Source organism: Eucyclogobius newberryi, unplaced genomic scaffold, assembly GCF_026437365.1.
Source record: "Eucyclogobius newberryi isolate DKJ021-1_F unplaced genomic scaffold, fEucNew1.0.hap1 SCAF_2, whole genome shotgun sequence".
NCBI classification, from domain to species: domain Eukaryota; kingdom Metazoa; phylum Chordata; class Actinopteri; order Gobiiformes; family Gobiidae; genus Eucyclogobius; species Eucyclogobius newberryi.
In genome coordinates this window covers 45,749,871-45,775,688 of record NW_027315834.1, presented here as the reverse complement: position 1 = coordinate 45,775,688, position 25,818 = coordinate 45,749,871, and the positions used below count along the sequence as shown (strand labels likewise).

Genomic DNA, 25,818 nt, shown 5'->3' with positions numbered 1-25,818 from the left:
GAGCGGATCTCACACGAGGAGGGCCCGAGCGAGAGGATCTCACACGAGGAGGGCCAGAGCGAGAGGATCTCACACGAGGAGGGCCCGAGCGAGCGGATCTCACACGAGGAGGGCCCGAGCGAGCGGATCTCACACGAGGAGGGCCCGAGCGAGCGGATCTCACACGAGGAGGGCCCGAGCGAGCGGATCTCACACGAGGAGGGCCCGAGCGAGAGGATCTCACACGAGGAGGGCCAGAGCGAGAGGATCTCACACGAGGAGGGCCCGAGCGAGCGGATCTCACACGAGGAGGGCCCGAGCGAGCGGATCTCACACGAGGAGGGCCCGAGCGAGCGGATCCCACACGAGGAGGGCCCGAGCAAGAGGATCTCACACGAGGAGGGCCCGAGCGAGAGGATCTCACACGAGGAGGGCCAGAGCGAGAGGATCTCACACGAGGAGGGCCCGAGCGAGAGGATCTCACACGAGGAGGGCCCGAGCGAGCGGATCCCACACGAGGAGGGCCCGAGCGAGAGGATCTCACACGAGGAGGGCCCGAGCGAGCGGATCCCACACGAGGAGGGCCCGAGCGAGAGGATCTCACACGAGGAGGGCCCGAGCGAGAGGATCTCACACGAGGAGGGCCAGAGCGAGAGGATCTCACACGAGGAGGGCCTGAGCGAGAGGATCTCACACGAGGAGGGCCAGAGCGAGAGGATCTCACACGAGGAGGGCCCGAGCGAGCGGATCCCACACGAGGAGGGCCCGAGCGAGAGGATCTCACACGAGGAGGGCCAGAGCAAGAGGATCTCACACGAGGAGGGCCCGAGCGAGCGGATCTCACACGAGGAGGGCCCGAGCGAGAGGATATCACACGAGGAGGGCCCGAGCGAGCGGATCTCACACGAGGAGGGCCCGAGCGAGCGGATCCCACACGAGGAGGGCCCGAGCGAGCGGATCTCACACGAGGAGGGTCGAGCGAGCGGATCTCACACGAGGAGGGCCCGAGCGAGAGGATCTCACACGAGGAGGGCCCGAGCGAGAGGATCTCACACGAGGAGGGCCCGAGCAAGAGGATCTCACACGAGGAGGGCCAGAGCGAGCGGATCTCACACGAGGAGGGTCGAGCGAGCGGATCTCACACGAGGAGGGCCCGAGCGAGAGGATCTCACACGAGGAGGGCCCGAGCGAGAGGATCTCACACGAGGAGGGTCGAGCGAGCGGATCTCACACGTTAAAACGTTAAAACAAAGCTCAGATTCAGTTTGACTTCGAGATAAACGCTTCGGAGAGCGCAGTGCCTAAACACATCTTTACTTCTGACTTTCTCACATAATAACATGAAAAATGAAGGCCACGCGGTGAATTAAACACACTTTTCACTATTCAAAGAACTCTCCCTTAAAGTAAATGATGAAGAACCACGGCCTGTGCAGCTCAGTAACCTTGGCGCTCGACCCTGGTTTTAAAATGGCCGCCTGATCCTTCTACTTTCACGCTTCGATTTGAAAACCTCCCGTTCAGCTGATTTAAGATGTGACAATAGCCCAGACAGACTGAGCGGGAGGCGGACAAAGCTGAAGACATAAAGGACGAGCTGAGAGGAGACGATGTGTCCTACGCCACTACATCACATCAAACCATTTACATTACAACACATGAAAAGTAGACGTTTCTCAAAATCTAAACTGGTTAGCTTACAGTCCAAGTGCAGCACAGATCTGGGATTAACGAAATGTATAAATGTGTTCTGCCAGGTCGTAAAAGAAGATATATGTACCGTATTCTCCGGACTATAAGTCGCACCTTTTTTCATAGTTTTGGCCGGGGTGCGACTTATACTCCAGAGCGACTTATATGTGATATTATTTGTTATTTTCACCCTGACAACCACAAGAGGGCGCTCTAGGCTCTAAGCGACGCAGAAGAAGAATCTGCACTTCCTCTTCCTCTGGAGTTTGTGGAGTTGTTTAGAAGTGACACAGAGGAAGAAGAATTCAATGGATTTAGTGATTTGGGGTAAAACTGATGCTTTGCTAAACTTGTTAGCATGTTCTTTATGCTATAGTTATCTGAATAACTGTTCATATGTTACGTTAACATACCAGAAAAAAGAAAAAAAAATGCAACTTATACATAGTAGAAAAAGCTTCAGTTGTAGTCATCTGGACTCAGTTTGAAAAAATAGACGTTTCGACTCTCATCCAAGAGTCATTGTCAATAAAAGAATTTAGGTCGAGAACTCCGATATTAATACTGTTCTGTGGTAAGACCCGCCCATTGGGAGGAGCCTTCCTGAAGTAGAAAGAGTTGTTTGTTTCAACAGAAACTCCCCCCTTGTATCTACCGAGCTAGCCTATTCAGAATCTTAATGGGCTATTAGAAACCTCTTTGTCTTTGTGAGACCCTGGCTCAACCACCCTGAGTACCTGATTAGCATCTAAATGTCCTGGTCCTGGTCCTTTACCTTTCCAGGGGTTCAGTAACCCATTATAAATAACAGGAAGATTGAATCTGAGCCCTCCATTTCTGTTTAAAGAAGGTCTTTCTTTTTTAACAAAAATAGCTTCCTTGACTCCTCTTTCAAACCATCTTTTCTCCCTGCTTAAAACCTTCACATCACCGTCTTCAAACGAGTGATTAGAGGCTTCAAGATGGAGATGCACGGCGCTCTGTGGTCCTGAACTTGTATTTCTTCTGTGCTGATAAAGCCTCTTGTGTAGAGGCTGTTTTGTCTCACCTATGTACCGTTCTTTACAGCTTTCTTCACTGCATTGAATCGAATAAACTACATTGCTCTGTTTTTGAGTCGGCAACTTGTCCTTTGGGTGAACCAGTTTTTGTCTTAAAGTGTTTCCTGGTTTAAAATAAACAGGGACTTCGTGTCCCTGAAAAGTAAATTATTATTCATTGTTGTATCTTGCACTTTTAACGCCAATGCCAGTTCCTAGTTTGTTCATTCTGTTCACGGACAATGGCAATAAACCTCATTCTGACTCTGATTCTGATTAAAAACCCCGAGCACATCACTAACGATCAGAATATTGATTAATATTTGACTCTAAACTGTCTAAAAGTTCACAAAAATATGAACTTTCTTCTGAATCCTGAAAATCGTACCCAGATACTAAAACTAGTACAAAAAACTCAGAATCGATACTGTATAAAATAACATAATTGTGTGTTTCTTGAACAGTTTTCGAGTCTTGTCAGAACCACACAGGAATATTCAAGTCCTTCTCATGTTGTGCATCTGACTCATGTGTGGACATTACGTGACACATCGCTGGACTGGCCGGAGCTTTGGAGATTTGGACACGCTCCTGAAGCACTTTAGTCCAGACAGACGAGCCGGATCAGTGACTCACACGTTTGTGACATTTACAGAGACGCTCCACTCGTGTGACACTTATGAAAACTATCGTTCGCCTCCTATCGTCGTGATGGATATCTATAGTTAGATACGTCACGTTCGTCTGAAGCTACGGTGACATGTGACGTCTTTAAGGAGTCATTTTGTCATCAATCATTAAAAGTATGTTCTGTATATTTCTAAATAAACTTAAGTCACTTTTAAGAATTGCCATTGAGCTACAAAGCATCAAAAAACACTTCACAGGTCGAGCGCCAAGACCTTCTGTGCTTCATAAGACCATCTATAAGACCATTGTTTATCTCACCCGTGTAATTCCCTCTGCAGCCAGCAGATGGAGCCTAAAGTCAATCCCTAGTGTTCGAAACGCCAGAGTTTCACGTGAAGTAATTTTGTTTTTTGTTGGCAACTTTTGTCAGTTGTTCCAAAACCTGCTTCAAACTGCCAAAGTAAAGGTTGTTTAAAGGCCAATGACAGAACATTTAATGCATAATATGAAATAATATAATATAATATAATATAAGAAAAGATAATATGAGCTTTATTTGTCCCACAATGGTGGAATTCCACTGTTGTAACACAGATTAGGTGCAGAAACAGATCAGCATAATAAGCACAGCAGCATAATAATAAAAAACAGAACAGACAAAGACTCTTATATGATCTTATATATTTAAAAAATGATTGTATATATTTTTTTTAAAACGTCTAAAAAACCTCTTATACTCTTAATGACTGTCCAAAAATAATATTTGTCCTTTAATTAAATCAACATGAAATAAAAACGGTGATAAAAAAATGAAAACCGTGTGATCCATTCATTACGAACGGAATCAGAGAGGAAACAAGGAGAGGAAACAAGGAGAGGAAACAAGGAGAGGAAACAAGGAGAGGAAGCATGGAGAGGAAACAAGGAGAGGAAACAAGGAGAGGAAACAAGGAGAGGAAACAAGGAGAGGAAGCATGGAGAGGAAACAAGGAGAGGAAACAAGGAGAGAAACAAGGAGAGGAAACAAGGAGAGGAAACAAGGAGAGTAACAAGGAGAGGAAACAAGGAGAGAAACAAGGAGAGGAAACAAGGAGAGAAACAAGGAGAGGAAACAAGGAGAGGAAACAAGGAGAGAAACAAGGAGAGGAAACAAGGAGAGAAACAAGGAGAGGAAACAAGGGGAGAAACAAGGAGAGGAAACAAGGAGAGGAAACAAGGAGAGGAAATAAGGAGAGGAAACAAGGAGAGGAAACAAGGAGAGAAACAAGGAGAGGAAACAAGGAGAGGAAAAAAGGAGAGAAACAAGGAGAGGAAACAAGGAGAGGAAACAAGGAGAGGAAACAAGGAGAGGAAACAAGGAGAGGAAACATGGAGAGGAAACAAGGAGAGGAAACAAGGAGAGGAAACAAGGAGAGGAAACAAGGAGAGGAAACAAGGAGAGGAAACATGGAGAGGAAACAAGGAGAGGAAACAAGGAGAGGAAACAAGGAGAGGAATCAAGGAGAGGAAACAAGGAGAGGAATCAAGGAAAGGGTGGACGTGGTCACTCGGGAACATGTTGTAAAGGTGAGTGGAAACCAGCAACAAATGGGCCGAGGATCAGAGCGAGAGATCGAAAGAGAAAAAGGGGCAGAAACCCGGAGGGAACTGGCCTATTTTCAAACGAACGCAGCGAACACACGAGCGAACACACGAGCGAACACACGAGCGAACACACGAGCGAACACACGAGCGAACACACGAGCGAACACACGAGCGAACACACGAGCGAACACACGAGCGAACACACGAGCGAACACACGAGCGAACACTGAGCCGCGTCACGACTGTGCGAGGAACAAAGACGCTCGGCAACAGGTACAAGCGACTCACGCAGCACACGACCTCTACAGACGTCATACTCCCCCGAGCAAGTCAGGAATACTGTCCGAGTCCAGTTTAAAAAAGCAGAATGTACACGATCTGGTGCTAGCAAGTCATTACCGTATTTTCCAGAGTATAAGTCGCACCATCCAAAAAATGCATCACAGAGAACAAAGAAACATAAAAAGTCGCCAAACTATGAAAAAGGTGCGACTTATAGTCCAGAAAATACAGTAAATCTTTCATTTCAATGTCAAGATTGTTTTCTCTTTTTTTTTACCGCGCAAAAAACTGATTGAATGAGACCGTCGAGGGAAAAGTCAAGATCAAAGAGAATCAGAGTAATAAATAAAATAGCCGTTTAAATAGTTCCTGTTCAAAACCGGAAGCGCTGCGTGAAGTACTTCTAAAATAACTGCGATTCAAATGAGAGAAAGATTAGCGATTTTATGAAGTCATATTTGTAACTCTACGTGAGGATTAAACAGCGTGGGTACAAAGTCTCACAAAACATTTTATTCTTCTATCGCTAAACCACGTTAAGTGTGCGGTTATGCTAAGGAACGTTATCATTAGCATTAGCGACTTGGCCGACGCTTTGAGCACCGTCCGGGAGGTATATTATAGAATCAGACGCGACCCAAGCACAAAACGGAGACAAGGATCTAAACGTCCATCTTCTCGAAGCATCTCCTCGTTCACCTTCGGCGACATCGAGGCCACAGCGTACGGCGAAACGTCCTCGAAACGGCCGCGACGTCATCACGCGACGGATATCCACGAATACTCACAGTTCGAAGCTTCATTTACATTTTGAGGACGTTTTACCGCTGTTAAACGCTCCGGCAACCACGCAAAATTGCCTCGACTTCAAAACCCACGAGGAGCTTAGTTCGAGCACAGGAAGTGGTCGCTCGTAGCTTTATCCTAGCTTTAATCCTGGACCAAAGCTGCGTCCGAACTGAAGAAGCGACGCAGATGAATGCCGAATACTTCAACCTTCTTGTGCCACGTAACTTTAAAGCTTTAATATAGTTTTTAAGATTTACCAGATCTGGAGCGAGCCTGGACATTGACCGCCGCGACAAAGCGACAGCGCGGCGTCCGTGTGCTAACGCAATGATGTCGTGACATTTTCGCCTTGACATTTGTCTGAGACCATCTGTGGAACCAACTGGTGTCAACAAACCTTCAGCTGCGGAAACACAGTTCGATGATTTGACGCGCCCCCTGCAGGTCGGACGACACGTTGAACTAAAATGCAGGTAAGATTAATTTATTTTTAATTTTGCAAAACAATATAAAAATGGTATCACAGAATAGCAATTTTTTTTAGGTTTGTAATTTTACTTCCTGTAATTGATGACATCACACAAGGAAATTACCCATTAAATACTAGGGAAAAAATAAGAAAAACTGGGAAAAAACTCATCTAACTTCTAAGCCAATTTTTTAAATTTTGTATAAATTCTGCATAAAGTTTGACTGGTGTGATGTCACTTCCTGTCATTTTCTACAGTTTTTCAACGTTTCTCCACAAATAACTGCTCGATTGGTGTAAAACTATCCTTTATATGTTCAACAGCAGTGGCGGCTGGTGGTACAAATTATAGGGGGCGCTATTTGGCAAGACCATGATTTTTTTTTTTTTTTATGTCCAAAATTGAAATTTTTAACATTGACAGTATATTTTAAATCCACATTTACAACTGAATTAATTAAGTAAACACACTTTATTTTCACTTTTGTTAATAATAATTCAATGACTGATTCCATTTTTGAGAAAATACATTTGACATAAAATTACATTTTACACTTTATAAAATGAAAAGAGGAAATCAAAAATTTCAGTGATACTGTCACTTACAGTGCAGCGTAGCAATTACTACATTAAGAGGAAATAAAAACACAAACAATTGTTGGTGTTTGATAAAACAGCTTCTAAGTGGCATTAGTTACCCTGAACTACATGTGTAACATTTACATTTTTATATTTAATCATCACATTATTGCTGTTGGAGACGTGTCATTTATGGCTTTCTTTCATTGGTTTTCTAATAACAAAAGCATATTTTTATCAATAGAAGTTAAACGATACTTAATGCTTAGCGTTAGCCTTATGCAAGTAATAAACAAAAAAAAACTGCGTGTTTGTTGTCATGGTAACGGAGCACGGAGTTTGACAGACACGTGTCTTGGATTGATACGAAATCAGCCACTTTCAACACGAATAAAGCAGCAAACAGTTGAGCAGCTCATTCTGAGTCGTTTTGGACGTACCTTTTGTCACAGACTCTGTAGATGCAGTTTTAAGACGTAAACATGGAAAACACGGCGTGTGGCACTCGCGCACATGTCTGTGTCTCTAGCGTAAAAAGCGTAGTTCCATGGCGTAACTACGACGTAGTCACTTTTGACTGTGATTTGATTGGCTAAAATCCCCATTGATTTTCGAGGCTCTGGGGCGCTATTCAAACCGCCTCATGGCTACGTAGAAGAGTTACGCAGGCAGCGCCAGGCAGCAGCGCGCAAACAAATCTATTTATAGATATAGATATGGATATATCTATTATTTTACACATTTACACTAATACGAATATAAGATATTTTTGAATAAATTATATTGTTTTTAGGCACAAAAAAAATTGCCGTAGTTGGCAGATTGACAGGGGGGCGGCGCCCCAGCGCCCTTAATGGCCCAGCCGCTGCTGTTCAACACCAAATAAACTCAAAAAGAGAAAATCGTGAAAACCTGTCATAGGCACTTTAAAGACTGTCGTTTCACGGTGCAACGTTTAACTAAATTGTTGAAAACGTAAAAACTGCAGATAGAGCGCTGATATGGGAAAGAATCAATCTAAAAGTGATGATTCCATCCCGGAGACGCTGTCATGCTGCAATGTCACATAAATATGGGAAAGAGCGTCTGGAATGCTATGTATGTGGTCTGTCATGTCTTTGTGATTTTAATGCATTTTTCCTGTCGTGTGAAGCACTTTGAATTGTCTTGTGTGAAATGTGCTCGACAAATAAACTTGCCTTTTCTACTTTATTCTGTTCATTTGTTCAGTAAAACCCAAAGTTTCAATAAATGACAATATGACAAATACAAACACACCTGAGCCTGAAGCTGCAGGTAGAGACGTTTATCCGAAGGTCGATTATTGCACGTGCAGGTGCTGGTGCATGTGCTGGTGTGCAGGTGCTGGTGCAGGTGCTGGTGTGCAGGTGCTGGTGTGCAGGTGCTGGTGCAGGTGCTGGTGTGCAGGTGCTGGTGTGCAGGTGCTGGTGCAGGTGCTGGTGTGCAGGTGCTGGTGTGCAGGTGCTGGTGTGCAGGTGCTGGTGTGCAGGTGCTGGTGTGCAGGTGCTGGTGCATGTGCTGGTGTGCAGGTGCTGGTGCAGGTGCTGGTGCAGGTGCTGGTGTGCAGGTGCTGGTGTGCAGGTGCTGGTGCAGGTGCTGGTGTGCAGGTGCTGGTGTGCAGGTGCTGGTGCAGGTGCTGGTGTGCAGGTGCTGGTGTGCAGGTGCTGGTGTGCAGGTGCTGGTGTGCAGGTGCTGGTGTGCAGGTGCAGGGAGGTTCAAACCAGCTGGATTTAGGCTGAGGAACTGGCCGTCATGTGACGACCACGTCAGCGTCTCAGATGTTTCAGTAAAAGTTATATTTGATTTGGAGAAACAGGTCAGTGGAGTTTGTGAAATCGGTTCCTTTGATGTAGTTTATATGTGATGCGTTTACAGCTCTGAACGTTTATTCATTGAAGAAAATGATCGTTATGGGATGTGAGTGCATTATTTTTCCTGTCGTGTGAAGCACTTTGAATTGTCTTGTGTATGAAATGTTCCACAATAAAGTCGCGTGTCATCGAGCTTCATCAGGAGCATCTGTGTGTCAATAAAAAGAGGCCATCGGCTTTGACATGAAAGAGAGAAATAACAAGAAAAAAACATTTTCATTTAGATGATTGATTTGACTCTGGTGGTTTGACTCTGGCGGTTTGACTCTGGCGGTTTGACTCTGGCGGTTTGACTCTGGCGGTTTGACTCTGGCAGTTTGACTCTGGCGGTTTGACTCTGGCGGTTTGACTCTGGCGGTTTGACTCTGTCGGTTTGACTCTGGCGGTTTGACTCTGGCAGTTTGACTCTGGCGGTTTGACTCTGGCGGTTTGACTCTGGCGGTTTGACTCTGTCGGTTTGACTCTGGCGGTTTGACTCTGGTGGTTTGTGGGAAGCAGTCAAAAGATATTTACACATATTCTTTTTCGGGTTCTACGGAAAAAACATAGAATAACGGCATCACTTGACGTTTCCATGGTAAAGAGCTGAGCAGGACACACCGAGTATATTACGGATTTATTTAATTGCAATCAAGACAGCGCTGCATTTCAAACCGGTCACTAATACGTACATTCATAATTTCATCTAGAAATACTGTCGTTGTGACATTGTGGTCGTGAAGCCGGCTGCGAATCCAAACACGGTGTTTTTCACACGTCAGACACAGTATAAGTCGCACCAGCCAGAAAACCCGCCTCTCCTCGGCCCAAACCCGCCTCTCCTCGACCGAACCCGCCTCTCCTTGGCTGAACCCGCCTCTCTTCGGCCGAACCCGCCTCTCTCTCCTCGCCCGAACCCGCCTCTCCTCGCCCGAACCCTCCTCTCCTCGCCCGAACCCTCCTCTCCTCGCCCGAACCCTCCTCTCCTCGCCCGAACCCGCCTCTCCTCGGCTGAACCCGCCTCTCTCTCCTCGGCCGAACCCGCCTCTCCTCGGCCGAACCCGCCTCACACATCTCGACTGACAGACGGCTCACGCGAAAAGACAATGTGCTAATGCAGTCTCCAAATCCCGCGAGCCGACTTGACTTGACTGCTCCCGCCACGTTCACAGCCAGGAGACGTCACGCCGGAATGGACCGGATTTATGTGCCCTTTCTGCTTTTTGGATTTGCATGTTTTGTTGCCTTGGCTCTGGCCGGCCCCGTGGCCCCTCGGTGCCAGGACAGAGGTGTAATCAAGGGGAGCAGCTGGGGACCGTCCCGCCTGATTTACCGTGGGCCGTCGGAAACCATTTGATATCTGAGCCGCTAATAGGCCCAGTCCTGGAGCTTTGTCATGACGATTTGGGCAAAGCGGAGTCAAAACTGCAGCGGAGAACGGGTCAAATGCAGATGACAAATGTCCACTCAGGACAGTGCAGTACACGCTCATGAGGAGGTACTGTGTAAAGTGAGGTTTTATGAGTTTTTATCCTTGTTACAACAGTGTTTCCTCATTATTAGTTTCGTTGTGTTTTGGGAACATTCGGTCGTCTTGTATCACCACTTCTCTCTAGGCCACTAACTTAAAAAAACATTAAAAACCTGTCAATTCAAATCTTACATTTTTTTGCACAGGAAGTCAAAGTGTTTTTTTTTTTATTACAAAGCTGTTTTGGATAAATACATTTAGAAAAACAATACTATTTAATGAAAACCATTTACTGGGAAAATAAATGTTAAAAAGGCTCAATAGAAGAAACGTAATTCATTCTGAAATTAAATACATTAATTTAATATTATTCTGAATTGAACAGTAAATAAATATAAATGCGTTGAACCTGGCAAGATGACAAGGCAAAAGCAAAATGTAAAGTATTTAAAATCTATTTTTTAAATTTGACAAATACAAATATATGAGAGCGACTTTATTTTGTTGAATTCATGTTTAGAGTCAAAAAGTTGTTTCTTTGTGTAAATTCTGTATAAACTTAAACTGGAATGAGAGTCCCTGGTGTTATGTCACTTCCTGTCATTTTCTATAGATTTCTTAAATGTTTTCTCCACAAATACCTGCTCGATTGGTGTAAAACTATAATTTGTATGTTCAACAGGTACAAACACACCAAATAAAGTGAAAATTCGAACATTGTAAAAACCTGTCATAGGCACTTTAAACTTGTAGAGCAGCTGTTATTCGAGGTTTAAAGGCAGATGCACATAAACCTCGCTCTCAAATCCAACAAAAACGTCACGTCAGAACAGTCAGGAATTGAACTGGAGGAGGCGTGTTCTCTGAGCTCCTCCTCCTCACTTCTCGTGGGTTCCTTCTATCATAATGCATTCTCTTTATGTGCGTTTAGAGGTGCACATTTGATCCAAACAGTCAATGGAAACATAATGTAATACGAAATGTCTGTAATAAAGATCTTTCTCTCATTGCATAATCAAACTATCAAAGCTTTACACTGTCATAATGCACCATTTTCACCTTCTGCTACATTTAACTACTACATTTACTTACAGAACTCCTGCACCACGTGAGTTTAGTTCAGTTACAGCGGTAATGAGTGGCTTTTGGAGTTTATCTTTGTCGTTAAATGAAGCCGTAAAACACAGATGCAGCTTAAAAACGAATCAGATTAAACACGAGTGACATTCACGTGTGCTTTTAAAGAGTTTAGATTGCTCAGAACGCGCCCTAAATCGTCAAAATCTGGACATGTTTATTTGACGGGGCTGTCGTAGCGTGAAAGGGAGGGAGAGAGAGAGAGAGGAGAGACATTCGAAAAATGAGGAGGGCATCGTTTGAATGAGGATTAAAATGGCAGCGAGCTCAAATATTCATGTGACGGTGCCGTTTCTGACTTCACCTCACTCGGGCCTGTATTACCTCCCACAAAGGAAAATGATTTGTAAATTTGAGACTCAAAGCGACATTGGAAAGCGACATTATTGCTTGGGATTGGTTTGTTCCGCCGCGAGCGTCTCGGTGTCAGCGGTGAAGGATGTCGTTATCAAAGAGCCACGGACGTGCTTTCCCACGAGTCAAAGGCCACGATTATTTCAGTTTTCTGACGGGAGAAACTAAATAAAAGGCCGTCTCCTCCTCAGTCATCCCTTCAGGCTCCATTATGCTGTGTACAAAACATGCTGTCCAATGAAGTGCAGCCGGCTCAGGTCTGTGGACCGGGGAGCCCTGTTATATCAGGTTTATATTCAGGTTTGAGTTGATGACTGAGGGTTTTTAATGAGATCTGTAAAGGTCCAGGCCCGGATATAATATATTGTGAGAAATATAATTATATTTGTGTAGCTGTATTTCATATTTTGTGTCAGTACATTGTCAGGGTCACTAGACACTGAGACAATAAAAAGTGTCTTAACTAGTTCTTTTGTCAGTAAAATCTCAGTAATATGATTTTGGACCCTCGCCCACAGTTTGAGAACCACTGCTTTAGTCGGTGTAATCCCTCGTTTGTCCAGGAGGGTTCCATCGCAGGCAAAAGAGTCAGTTGTAGTCGTCTGGACACTGATAATAACAAGACGTTTAGAGCCATTCTCAATCTGTGGATTTAGTCTGAGAACTCTGATATTCATCCTACTCTGAGCTGCGTAAGCCCTGCCCACTGGGCGGAGCCTCCTGATAATAGCCTGTTCTGTTTATCTATTTGTTTGCACTGTTTTTAGTTCTACAATGGCCTGTAGAAATCTCATTGTGAGCTCGCTGACTAGAGCCGCAGAATGACTTTTGGATGAAAGTCGAAATGTCTTGCTTTTGTGCGCAGACTACGACCCAATCTTTTTTCTACAAAAACATTGCTTTAAACATGTGCATTTTTTATTCATTTCAATGAAGAAGAACTGCTCTGTCGTCCACTGTGCAACAACTGCAAGAGCAAGTTCTACTGCACCAAACACAGACTCATGGAGAGGAATAAAGAGCTTGAATGTTAACTGGAGCTGCCAAATTCTACAGCAAAGCTAGCGTGTGCCTGGACCCCTGCGCGTGCCGGACCCCTGTGTGTGCCCGGACCCCTGGGTGTGCCGGACCCCTGGGTGTGCCGGACCCCTGCGCGTGCCGGACCCCTGTGTGTGCCCGGACCCCTGGGCGTGCCCCTCTGAGACACAGTATTTGGAGGTAGGTGCTTTATAATCTTTTTCTTCCGCCTCCTCATTTTGTTTAATGTGTTTTAAATCTTTTTTATCTGTTGCATAATATGCATTATACGTTCGACATCTTCTTCTTAAACGTTGCTGAAATAAAGAATTATATATAACATGTATTTTTATAACTCAGAGGTTATATAAAGTAAATAATATAGCTCTTTAGAAGTACGTGCTCATACTGTAAACTCCAACTGTACTTCACTGTAAAACACGTCGTGAATGAGTCCGCGGGGGTCACATTGCCTCTTATTAAACCCCCCCCCAACACACACACACACCTGGTTGCCTGGAAACAGCACATATCAGTTTGTTTACTCAGAGACAGAGTAAAACGGTTCAGATTCAGGCCGATCTCACGACCGATCGAAGATACAGAGCCCAAACACAAGCGAGAGGCAGTATTTGTGTATTTGGAGGAACAACGCTCCAAATACATCAAATACACCAAAGCTCGACGGTTTTTACCTCTGCAAATGTTTTAATGTTCCTTATGAAAAAACAGAAACATTAAGCATTTTAATCAGTGGCATTTAAAGGGCAGAGTATTATTGGCTGTGGACGTCTTAATTAAAAAGCACCGAGTGTAGTACAGCAGATCTATAGTATGTACAGTATATACAGTACATACAGTATATACAGTACATACAGTATATACAGTATATACAGTATATACAGTATATCGTTGAAGATTTGAAATAATGATAATAATAATTATCCGGACTTTGATGAAATGTTAAAAGAACCCAAACATTGTTAATTGTAAAATAGTAACTTTTTATCAGTGCTAGAAATAGAGCAATACATCAGTGGTAAAGCAGTGAGTTTGTAGTAAGTTTATGTTAAATCATTTGAGGAAAATGATCAAACTTGGTCCTACATATCGGCCAAAAAATATGGACAGAATTGATCGATTTCTCCAGATTTTAAACAAAGAGAATCGGCATCGGTCGTTACACAGAGCCTAACGCTTCAAGAGTTTGGCTTTTCTAAATCATAAAACAACGTTATCTTTAAAAACAAGAATAGCCTTGAACTATTTTACTAACGATTTTAATCAAAATATAAAAAGCTTCCATCAGGGGCCCCTGTTAGGGCCCCCAGAGTCTTCACAGACCCGGATCAGGACTGTACATTTGTTCCTTTGCTAGAATCATGTCAGAAATACGCCGCTTTGATCGTTCTGTCCACGTCAAATAAAAACTGGCTGAAGATCGACAGTGGAAACAGTTTTTATGCTTCAGAAACATAGAGTTCAAATCATGTCATCATTTCAGTCTTTTATTGACCAGCATGCAGCAGTTTGAGTCCACGCTGCTGCCACGGCCACGGCCCGGCCCAGGGGACAATGACAACGGGCTGGAACAGGGACCACACGTCTGAGGGGCCGCGGTGACCCTAACCCCCAAACCCTAATCCTAACCCCCAAACCCTAATCCTAACCCCCAAACCCTAACCCCTTAACCCTCTAACCCCCAAACCCTAACCCCTTAACCCCCTAACCCCCTTAACCCTAACCCGCTAACTTTAACCCTAGCCCCTTAACCCTAACCCGCTAACTTTAACCCTAACCCCCTTAACCCTAACCCGCTAACTTTAACCCTAACCCCCTTAACCCTAACCCCTTAACCCTAACCCCCTAACCCTAACCCACGAACCATAACCCCTTAACCCTAACCCCCTAACCCTAACCCCCTAACCCAAACCCCCTTAACCCTAACCCCCTAACCCTAACCCACGAACCCTAACCCCCTAACCCTAACCCCCTAACCCAAACCCCCTTAACCCTAACCCCCTAACCCTAACCCCCAAACCCTAACCCCCGTAACCCTAACCCCTTTAACCCTAACCCTAACCCCCTTAATCCTAACCCTAACCCCCTAACCCTAACCCCACTCAGACCAGGGTATACCACCTTTTAGCTCTTTGTTTCGGTGGTGTTCAGAATCCCTGGACATGAGGCAGTCGGTCCTTACAATCTTCTTCAAACTGGACGATACAACTGACCGTCAAACTCACATTTTTTAATCCGAGCTCGAAAAGTAAACAAACCACCACATTTTCAAATTATTCTTCACAAAACTTTCCATTATTTACAACTCAGTTAATAGCGATCACATTTCACACTAAATATCGTCTTGTTATGAGTTTCAGTTTCCGTTGCAGGCGCCATTTTGAGGCCTTTTTATAATGAGAGCTCAGCAGTGGAATAACGAGGTCATGTTTGAGTCTCAACTTCTGATATGAAAATATAACACGGTCTGATCCGAGCCGCGGCTTCGTGACGGCCGTGAATAAACTGGATCGAGTTAAACAGATCTAATTGAACTCAAAAGTCAGATTATCAGCTCGACTCGGCACGAAGAAGGAAGAACCGCCAAACTGCATCACGAGGAGAAGAGAGTCCCATAGTTCTTGGTACAGGAAGCAGTTTTAGTCCCATAGTTCTTGGTACAGGAAGCAGCTTTAGTCCCATAGTTCTTGGTACAGGAAGCAGCTTTAGTCCCATAGTTCTTGGTACAGGAAGCAGCTTTAGTCCCATAGTTCTTGGTAGAGGAAGCAGCTCTGCAGTCCCATAGTTCTTGGTAGAGGAAGCAGCTTTAGTCCCATAGTTCTTGGTAGAGGAAGAAGCTCTGCAGTCCCATAGTTCTTGGTACAGGAAGCAGTTTTAGTCTTGTAGTTCTTGGTAAAGGAAGCAGCTTTTGTCCCATAGTTCTTGGTAGAGAAAGAAGCTCTGCAGTCCCATAGTTCTTGGTGGAGGAAGCAGCTTTAGTCCCATAGTTCTTGGTACAGGAAGCAGCTTTAGTCCCATAGTTCTTGGTACAGGAAGCAGCTTTAGTCCCATAGTTCTTGGTAGAGGAAGCAGCTCTGCAGTCCCATAGTTCTTGCTAGAGGAAGCAGCTTTAGTCTCATAGTTCTCGGTACTACTGCTGACAAAGACGCAAGGTAATTTTAGAGTCTAACTATATTGGTATTTGCGAATATCGGTTATTGGCCAGAGCATCAAACCACAGTGAAATCTCTCCTTTTCTTTCTCATGATTCCAATGATTGTTGTGACCTGGATAACGATGATTGATTGCTCTAATAATCTTGACATCCCTCGTGACGATAACGTTCTGCCCGATTTGTGATACAGGGCCAGTGTTGCCATGTCGTCGTACTCAATATAGCTTTGTTATGGCATAATGAGCCCAGGCTTCACTCTCCTGTCGTTTAAAGCCTGGTCCCACAGAGCAGGGCCGTGTTATTTAGAGAAACCAAACACACCAGCAGTGTCACGGCAGCAGCTTCAGACCTCACACAGCAGCAGTGTCACGGCAGCAACCTCAGACCTCACACACCAGCAGTGTCATGGCAGCAACCTCAGACCTCACACACCAGCAGTGTCACGGCAGCAGCTTCAGACCTCATACACCAACAACAAAGTGTCAAGGCAGCAGCTTCAGACCTCACGCACCAGCAGTGTCACGGCTGCAGCTTCAGACCTCACACACCAGCAGTGTCACGGCAGCAGCTTCAGACCTCACACACCAGAGGTGTCACGGCAGCAGCTTCAGACATCACACACCAGCAGTGTCACGGCAGCAGCTTCAGACCTCACACACCAGCAGTGTCACGGCAGCAGCTTCAGACCTCACACACCAGCAGTGTCACGGCAGCAGCCTCAGACCTCACGCACCAGCAGTGTCACGGCAGCAGCTTCAGACCTCTCGCACCAGCAGTGTCACGGCTGCAGCTTCAGACCTCACACACCAGCAGTGTCACGGCAGCAGCTTCAGACCTCACGCACCAGCAGTGTCACGGCAGCAGCTTCAGACCTCACGCACCAGCAGTGTCACGGCAGCAGCTTCAGACCTCACGCACCAGCAGTGTCACGGCAGCAGCTTCAGACCTCACGCACCAGCAGTGTCACGGCAACAGCTTCAGACCTCACGCACCAGCAGTGTCACGGCAGCAGCTTCAGACCTCACGCACCAGCAGTGTCACGGCAGCAGCCTCAGACCTCACGCACCAGCAGTGTCAAGGCAGCAGCTTCAGACCTCACGCACCAGCAGTGTCACGGCAGCAGCCTCTGACCTCACGCACCAGCAGTGTCACGGCAGCAGCCTCAGACCTCACGCACCAGCAGTGTCACGGCAGCAGCCTCAGACCTCACGCACCAGCAGTGTCACGGCAGCAGCTTCAGACCTCACGCACCAGCAGTGTCACGGCAGCAGCCTCTGACCTCACGCACCAGCAGTGTCAGGGCAGCAGCCTCAGACCTCACGCACCAGCAGTGTCACGGCAGCAGCTTCAGACCTCACGCACCAGCAGTGTCACGGCAGCAGCTTCAGACCTCACACACCAGCAGTGTCACGGCAGCAGCCTCAGATCTCACGCACTAGCAGTGTCACGGCAGCAGCTTCAGACCTCACGCACCAGCAGTGTCACAGCAGCAGCTTCAGACCGCACGCACAAGCAGTGACACGGCAGCAGCTTCAGACCTCACACACCAGCAGAGTCACGGCAGCAGCCTCAGACCTCACGCACCGGCAGTGTCACGGCAGCAGCTTCAGACCTCACGCACCGGCAGTGTCACGGCAGCAGCTTCAGACCTCACACACCGGCAGTGTCACGGCAGCAGCCTCAGACCTCACGCACCAGCAGTGTCACGGCAGCAGCTTCAGACCTCACGCACCAGCAGTGTCACGGCAGCAGCTTCAGACCTCACGCACCAGCAGTGTCACGGCAGCAGCTTCAGACCTCACGCACCAGCAGTGTCACGGCAGCAGCCTCAGACCTCACGCACCAGCAGTGTCACGGCAGCAGCCTCAGACCTCACGCACCAGCAGTGTCACGGCAGCAGCCTCTGACCTCACGCACCAGCAGTGTCACGGCAGCAGCCTCAGACCTCACGCACCAGCAGTGTCACGGCAGCAGCTTCAGACCTCACGCACCAGCAGTGTCACGGCAGCAGCCTCAGACCTCACGCACCAGCAGTGTCACGGCAGCAGCCTCAGACCTCACGCACCAGTAGTGTCACGGCAGCAGCTTCAGACCTCACGCACCAGCAGTGTCACGGCTGCAGCTTCAGACCTCACGCACCAGCAGTGTCACGGCAGCAGCTTCAGACCTCTCACACCAGCAGTGTCAAGGCAGCAGCTTCAGACCTCATACACCAACAACAAAGTGTCACGACAACAGCTTCAGACCTCATACACCAACAGCGAAGTGTCAAGGCAACAGCTTCAGACCTCACACACCAGCAGTGTCACGGCAGCAGCTTCAGACCTCACACACCAGCAGTGTCACGGCAGCAGCCTCAGACCTCACGCACCAGCAGTGTCACGGCAGCAGCCTCAGATCTCACGCACCAGCAGTGTCACGGCAGCAGCTTCAGACCTCACACACCAGCAGTGTCACGGCAGCAGCCTCAGACCTCACGCACCAGCAGTGTCACAGCAGCAGCCTCAGACCTCACGCACCAGTAGTGTCACGGCAGCAGCTTCAGACCTCACACACCAGCAGTGTCACGGCAGCAGCTTCAGACCTCACGCACCAGCAGTGTCACGGCAGCAGCTTCAGACCTCACGCACCAGCAGTGTCACGGCAACAGCTTCAGACCTCACGCACCAGCAGTGTCAAGGCAGCAGCTTCAGACCTAACGCACCAGCAGTGTCAAGGCAGCAGCTTCAGACCTCACGCACCAGCAGCGTCACGGCAGCAGCCTCAGACCTCACGCACCAGCAGCGTCACGGCAGCAGCTTCAGACCTCACGCACCAGCAGTGTCACGGCAGCAGCTTCAGACCTCACCCACCAGCAGTGTCACGGCAGCAGCCTCAGACTTCACGCACCAGCAGTGTCACGGCAGCAGCTTCAGACCTCACGCACCAGCAGTGTCACGGCAGCAGCTTCAGACCTCACGCACCAGCAGTGTCACGGCAGCAGCCTCAGACCTCACGCACCAGCAGTGTCACGGCAGCAGCTTCAGACCTCACACACCAGCAGTGTCACGGCAGCAGCCTCAGACCTCACGCACCAGCAGTGTCACGGCAGCAGCTTCAGACCTCACGCACCAGCAGTGTCACGGCAGCAGCTTCAGACCTCACGCACCAGCAGTGTCACGGCAGCAGCCTCAGACCTCACGCACCAGCAGTGTCACGGCAGCAGCCTCAGACCTCACGCACCAGCAGTGTCACGGCAGCAGCCTCTGACCTCACGCACCAGCAGTGTCACGGCAGCAGCTTCAGACCTCACGCACCAGCAGTGTCACGGCAGCAGCTTCAGACCTCACGCACCAGCAGTGTCACGGCAGCAGCCTCAGATCTCACGCACCAGCAGTGTCACGGCAGCAGCCTCAGACCTCACGCACCAGCAGTGTCACGGCAGCAGCTTCAGACCTCACACACCAGCAGTGTCACGGCAGCAGCTTCAGACCTCACGCACCAGCAGTGTCACGGCAGCAGCTTCAGACCTCACACACCAGCAGAGTCACGGCAGCAGCCTCAGACCTCACGCACCAGCAGTGTCACGGCAGCAGCTTCAGACCTCACACACCAGCAGAGTCACGGCAGCAGCCTCAGACCTCACACACCAGCAGAGTCACGGCAGCAGCCTCAGACCGCACGCACCAGCAGTGTCACGGCAGCAGCTTCAGACCTCACACACCAGCAGAGTCACGGCAGCAGCCTCAGACCTCACGCACCAGCAGTGTCACGGCAGCAGCTTCAGACCTCACGCACCAGCAGTGTCACGGCAGCAGCTTCAGACCTCACACACCGGCAGTGTCACGGCAGCAGCCTCAGACCTCACGCACCAGCAGTGTCACGGCAGCAGCTTCAGACCTCACACACCAGCAGTGTCACGGCAGCAGCTTCAGACCTCACGCACCAGCAGTGTCACGGCAGCAGCCTCAGACCTCACGCACCAGCAGTGTCACGGCAGCAGCCTCAGACCTCACGCACCAGCAGTGTCACGGCAGCAGCCTCTGACCTCACGCACCAGCAGTGTCACGGCAGCAGCCTCAGACCTCACGCACCAGCAGTGTCACGGCAGCAGCTTCAGACCTCACACACCAGCAGTGTCACGGCAGCAGCCTCAGACCTCACGCACCAGCAGTGTCACGGCAGCAGCCTCAGACCTCACGCACCAGTAGTGTCACGGCAGCAGCTTCAGACCTCACGCACCAGCAGTGTCACGGCTGCAGCTTCAGACCTCACGCACCAGCAGTGTCACGGCAGCAGCTTCAGACCTCTCACACCAGCAGTGTCAAGGCAGCAGCTTCAGACCTCATACACCAACAACAAAGTGTCACGACAACAGCTTCAGACCTCATACACCAACAGCGAAGTGTCAAGGCAACAGCTTCAGACCTCACACACCAGCAGTGTCACGGCAGCAGCCTCAGACCTCACGCACCAGCAGTGTCACGGCAGCAGCTTCAGACCTCACGCACCAGCAGTGTCACGGCAGCAGCTTCAGACCTCACGCACCAGCAGTGTCACGGCAGCAGCTTCAGACCTCACACACCAGCAGTGTCACGGCAGCAGCCTCAGACCTCACGCACCAGCAGTGTCACGGCAGCAGCTTCAGACCTCACGCACCAGCAGTGTCACGGCAGCAGCTTCAGACCTCACGCACCAGCAGAGTCACGGCAGCAGCTTCAGACCTCACGCACCAGCAGTGTCACGGCAGCAGCCTCAGACCTCACGCACCAGCAGTGTCACGGCAGCAGCTTCAGACCTCACGCACCAGCAGTGTCACGGCAGCAGCCTCAGACCTCACGCACCAGCAGTGTCACGGCAGCAGCCTCAGACCTCACGCACCAGCAGTGTCACGGCAGCAGCTTCAGACCTCACGCACCAGCAGTGTCAAGGCAGCAGCTTCAGACCTGACATACCAACAGTCCAAACACCGGGCCGAGCAGTAGACTATACATCTATACAGACTTATACATTGTTACTTACATGACGGTGTTGATCCCGGACAGCTGCTGGAACATCTGAAGTCCACAGCCCACGATGAGAGCGCGGCGCGTCGGGGGATAGGTCAGCATCCGCCAAATCACCGGACCCTCTGCACAGACAGGGAGGGGGGACGGAGGGGGGTGAGTCAGTGGTTCCTAAAGGCTGGTGCAGGACCATGCGGACCACAACAGTTCTGACATTATCCATCGAACGCATCACATCCAGCACCAATAAGTGACCTTAGATATTGACTGTGGCTGTAGCCTGTACCTCCATTCAGCCTCAGTGCAGATGTGTTGAAACAGCAGCTGTGTACATCTAATGATCGAGCGAGTGCGCGGTTAGCATGCTAATGTTGGTCCGATTCACCGTGACGATAAACTCTGCTTTGGCCTCTGAAAGTCGTGAAAAGCACTTATAAACTCATCGGGGTCAATAAGGATGTTCGGACTGCACTGGAAACAGTTAAAACTCACGTAAAAACAGGTACAGCACCTTTAATACCGTATTTTCCGCACTATAAGTCGCACCTTTTTTCATAGTTTTAGTCATAGTGCGACTTATACTTATATTTATACTTACATACTAGCGACTTATAAGTGATATTATTTGTTATTTTCACACTTGCAACTGCATTTCCTTCTCCAGTGCGACTTATATATGTTTTTTTCCTTGTCTATTATGCATTTTTGGGCTGGTGCGACTTATACTCCGGAAAATACGGTACTTGACCAATGTAACAAACATATAAACAACAATCATTCTACATAATTACGATCGGTCTAAAAAGAATATGTGTATTTATTGATCTAATTACATCAGTACCAGGCTTTATGCACATGTATTCTTAACATAACTTGACATAACTTCTTTAAACAAATGGACATCAGCTGTAGCATTGTGGCCCGTGCACAGTGTGTGATCTGCACACACAGGTCATACAGACAGATGCAATACTTTATCATTTGTTTTATTTGACTGTTGCCATGGGCTAATTTCACTCTCACTAATTCACTCACTTTCATAAACCGGAATACTCGGACACATAATCCACTTTAGCCACTTTAGCGTTGTTATTTCCATCGTATAATTGTGTATTGATGCTGGATTACCACAAAGATGCAGCTTTGGAGACAGAATAACAAAGCAGAATGACTCAAACAAGCACGAAGAAAACAACACACTCAGGAAACGTCAAATGAAATCAGAAGTCAGAGAAATAATCAATTCCACATTTGTAGTAGTTGATGTTTTACTTGTGTCTTTAATGAATGTGTCATTAAAGGGGAAGTCACTGCTGAATCAACTTGAATGAGTTTTTAACCTTGTCGTAACAGTGTTTCCTCATCATTAGTTGACTCAAAGTTATATTCGGATTGATTCCTGCATGTTTTGAGTAAAGTCCTATTTTCACCTACCCCCTATCCCCGCCCACCTCCCTGTACTCTGGCTGATACATGCAGTGTTCTAATGTGTTACGAAGGCACTTTTCAAAAATAAAAAAAAAACATTTAATGAGAGTGAAACGTCACAATGAAGAGGCGGGGTCAGGGCGGGGTTTCAGTGGCTATAAACAAGTTCACAAGTCAAGTTGTACGACGTAAACGTTAAATGTCATAAAGGTAATTTATAAAGTAAATCATGTTAGTTGAGCGTTACTGCATGTCAGCCATGTTCCTTATCGCGTCATACAACTCAAACACAGAGGTCACACGAGGACATTTCCAGCTCCAGACCTTTATGGGCCCATTTTTTTAAGCCTTCGACCTTTCTAAAGTTCAGGAAAATGGACATCGGCTGTGAATATTGTAACGGTGCAGACGAGGAGGTATGAGGGTCTGGGGGCGGGGGGCCGTCTGAGCGCTGGCTTCAGCCGTGTGTGGCTCAGCTGTGATCTTCCTCCACAAACACACTGAACACACAAGGTTCCCCTGGGAGGGTCCTGATAGGATGAGAGAGGAGACGGGGGGGGTGAAGGGGGGTGAAGGGGGGCGAAGGAGGTGAAGGGGGGCGAAGGAGGTGAAGGGGAGAAAAGGGGGGTAAAGGAGGGCATTTGGGATGAAGGTAGATGCAGCACCAGGAGATCACAGCGACACACAAGCCTCATGAACACACCGAGCTGCAAAGAGGACGGATGAGCAGCTGCTTCAGTCCTGCTTCAGCCCTGCTTCTGTCATGCTTCAGTCCATGTTCAGCCCTGCTTCTGTCCTGCTTCAGTCCATGTTCAGCCCTGCTTCAGTCCTGCGTCAGCCCTGCTTCAGCCCTGCTTCAGTCCATGTTCAACCCTGCTTCTGTCCTGCTTCAGCCCTGCTTCAGTCCATGTTCAACCCTGCTTCTGTCCTGCTTCAGTCCATGTTCAGCCCTGCTTCTGTCCTGCTTCAGTCCATGTTCAGCCCTGCTTCAGTCCTGCTTCAGCCCTGCTTCAGCCCTGCTTCAGTCCATGTTCAGCCCTGCTTCTGTCCTGCTTCAGTCCATGTTCAGCCCTGCTTCAGTCCTGCTTCAGCCCTGCTTCAGCCCTGCTTCAGTCCATGTTCAGCCCTGCCTCTGTCCTGCTTCAGTCCATGTTCAGCCCTGCTTCAGTCCATGTTCAGCCCTGCTTCTGTCCTGCTTCAGTCCATGTTCAGCCCTGCTTCAGTCCATGTTCAGCCCTGCTTCTGTCCTGCTTCAGTCCATGTTCAGCCCTGCTTCTGTCCTGCTTCAGTCCTGCTTCAGCCCTGCTTCAGTCCTGCTTCAGCCCTGCTTCAGCCCTGCTTCAGTCCTGCTTCTGTCCTGCTTCTGTCCTGCTTCAGCCCTGCTTCAGCCCTGCTTCAGTCCCGCTTCAGTCCATGTTCAGCCCTGCTTCTGTCCTGCTTCAGTCCTGCTTCAGCCCTGCTTCTGTCCTGCTTCAGTCCTGCTTCAGACCCGCTTCAGTCCTGCTTCAGTCCTGCTTCAGTCCCGCTTCAGTCCTGCTTCAGTCCATGTTCAGCCCTGCTTCAGTCCCGCTTCAGCCCTGCTTCTGTCCTGCTTCAGTCCCGCTTCAGTCCTGCTTCAGTCCATGTTCAGCCCTGCTTCAGTCCCGCTTCAGTCCTGCTTCAGTCCTGCTTCAGCCCTGCTTCAGCCCTGCTTCAGCCTTGCTTCAGTCCTGCTTTAGTCCATGTTCAGCCCTGCTTCTGCCCTGCTTCTGTGCTGCTTCAGTCCCGCTTAAGTCCTGCTTCAGTCCATGTTCAGTCCTGCTTCAGCCCTGCTTCAACCCTGCTTCAGCCCTGCTTCTGTCCTGCTTCTGTCCCGCTTAAGTCCCGCTTCAGTCCATGTTCAGCCCTGCTTCAGCCCTGCTTCAGCCCTGCTTCAGCCCTGCTTCAGCCTTGCTTCAGTCCTGCTTCAGTCCATGTTCAGTCCTGCTTCTGTCCTGCTTCAGTCCCGCTTCAGTCCATGTTCAGCCCTGCTTCAGCCCTGCTTCATTCCCCAGGAGCTGTACATGTGAGCGCAGACATGACGAGCAGCAGCTGTGTGTGGGAGGCTGGACAGAAAACAGATCCAGTTTCAGTTTGGAAAGGAAAGTCTCTGATGAAACACTCAGACTTGACTTTGGTTTGAGCCTCAAGAACATCACATTTGCACAACATCTTTACTTCCTGCAGCGCAAAGTATGTTCAGAGTAAACAAGGCCAAACTGAGCTTTAACCTGAGTTATATCATTTAACTTGAGGTAAAAGGTTGAGTGGAGAGAAGCCAAAGAATCAGCTTAATAATCACATTTTTTAAGAGGTTATTTCAATGATATTTTGCCAATCCTTCAGTCCAAACATCTCCATGGAGACGAGGCCGTCCAGCAGAAGCCTCAAATGTGGATTCTTACATAATAATGTTTAGAACGTTGTGGTTTCAATGTCGTTAATATGTCGGCAATTAACACAAAAACATACTAACAAATGAGTGTGTTTTTGCCCAGTCCTGAAATAGGACTACGGTTCTCGTCTTTAACCAGATTCTGTATCGTTCTTGTTACAAATGTTTTAATGAATCTGAATATTTTGTTCTTCACACTTATTAATATCCACAAATACTTGTATTTCAATATGTGCAGCATGCGGCTCCGCGATAGAACAAACACACAATTAGGAAAATATTCAGAAAATGTCCGTCCTGTGCTGCCCGCTGGCGGCGTGGTTAAGGCAGAGCACATGTGCAGCCGGCCGCAGCGTCGCGTGTGTGAATGCGACACTTTACTGCATGTCCTGCCCACTCTCTCACCCCCATTTCACGCTGTCTGTCCTGTCGAATAAAGACTACGGGGCAAAAATCTTTAAAAACAGAAAGTAAATAAAATGTCCATCCACTTCCAGTCATTCCTGTTTCTAAACTATTAGACGATTACAACAAAAATAAAATAAATGAAGATCCTCGAGAATTGACATGTGCTTATTTCAGATATGAAAAGAAAAATCCAATACTTAATATAAACTAACTTCATCTTTCAATGTTTCTAAGGCGCAGATTTTGTGGAACGATCCAGAAGAGTCATCTTATTGTGGTAAAGTCATCTTATTGTGGTAAAGTCATCTTATTGTGGTAAAGTCATCTTATTGTGGTAAAGTCATCTTATTGTGGTAAAGTCATCTTATTGTGGTAATGTCATCTTATTGTGGTAATGTCATCTTATTGTGGTAAAGTCATCTTATTGTGGTAAAGTCATCTTATTGTGTAATGTCATCTTATTGTGGTAAAGTCATCTTATTGTGGTAAAGTCATCTTATTGTGGTAATGTCATC

At 47.9% G+C, this 25,818-nt stretch overlaps 1 protein-coding gene across 1 annotated transcript in view; it reads right to left on the bottom strand.

The window, feature by feature from the left end:
* The window catches only part of LOC140366980 (proton myo-inositol cotransporter-like), a 188,125-nt gene that overhangs the window by 42,159 nt on the left and 120,148 nt on the right, over nt 1-25,818 (bottom strand). Inside the window, exon 4 of the mRNA XM_072453247.1 lies at nt 21,071-21,179. Within this exon, the coding sequence (XP_072309348.1) occupies nt 21,071-21,179 (109 nt within the window). The remainder of the gene's footprint in view (nt 1-21,070; nt 21,180-25,818) is intronic.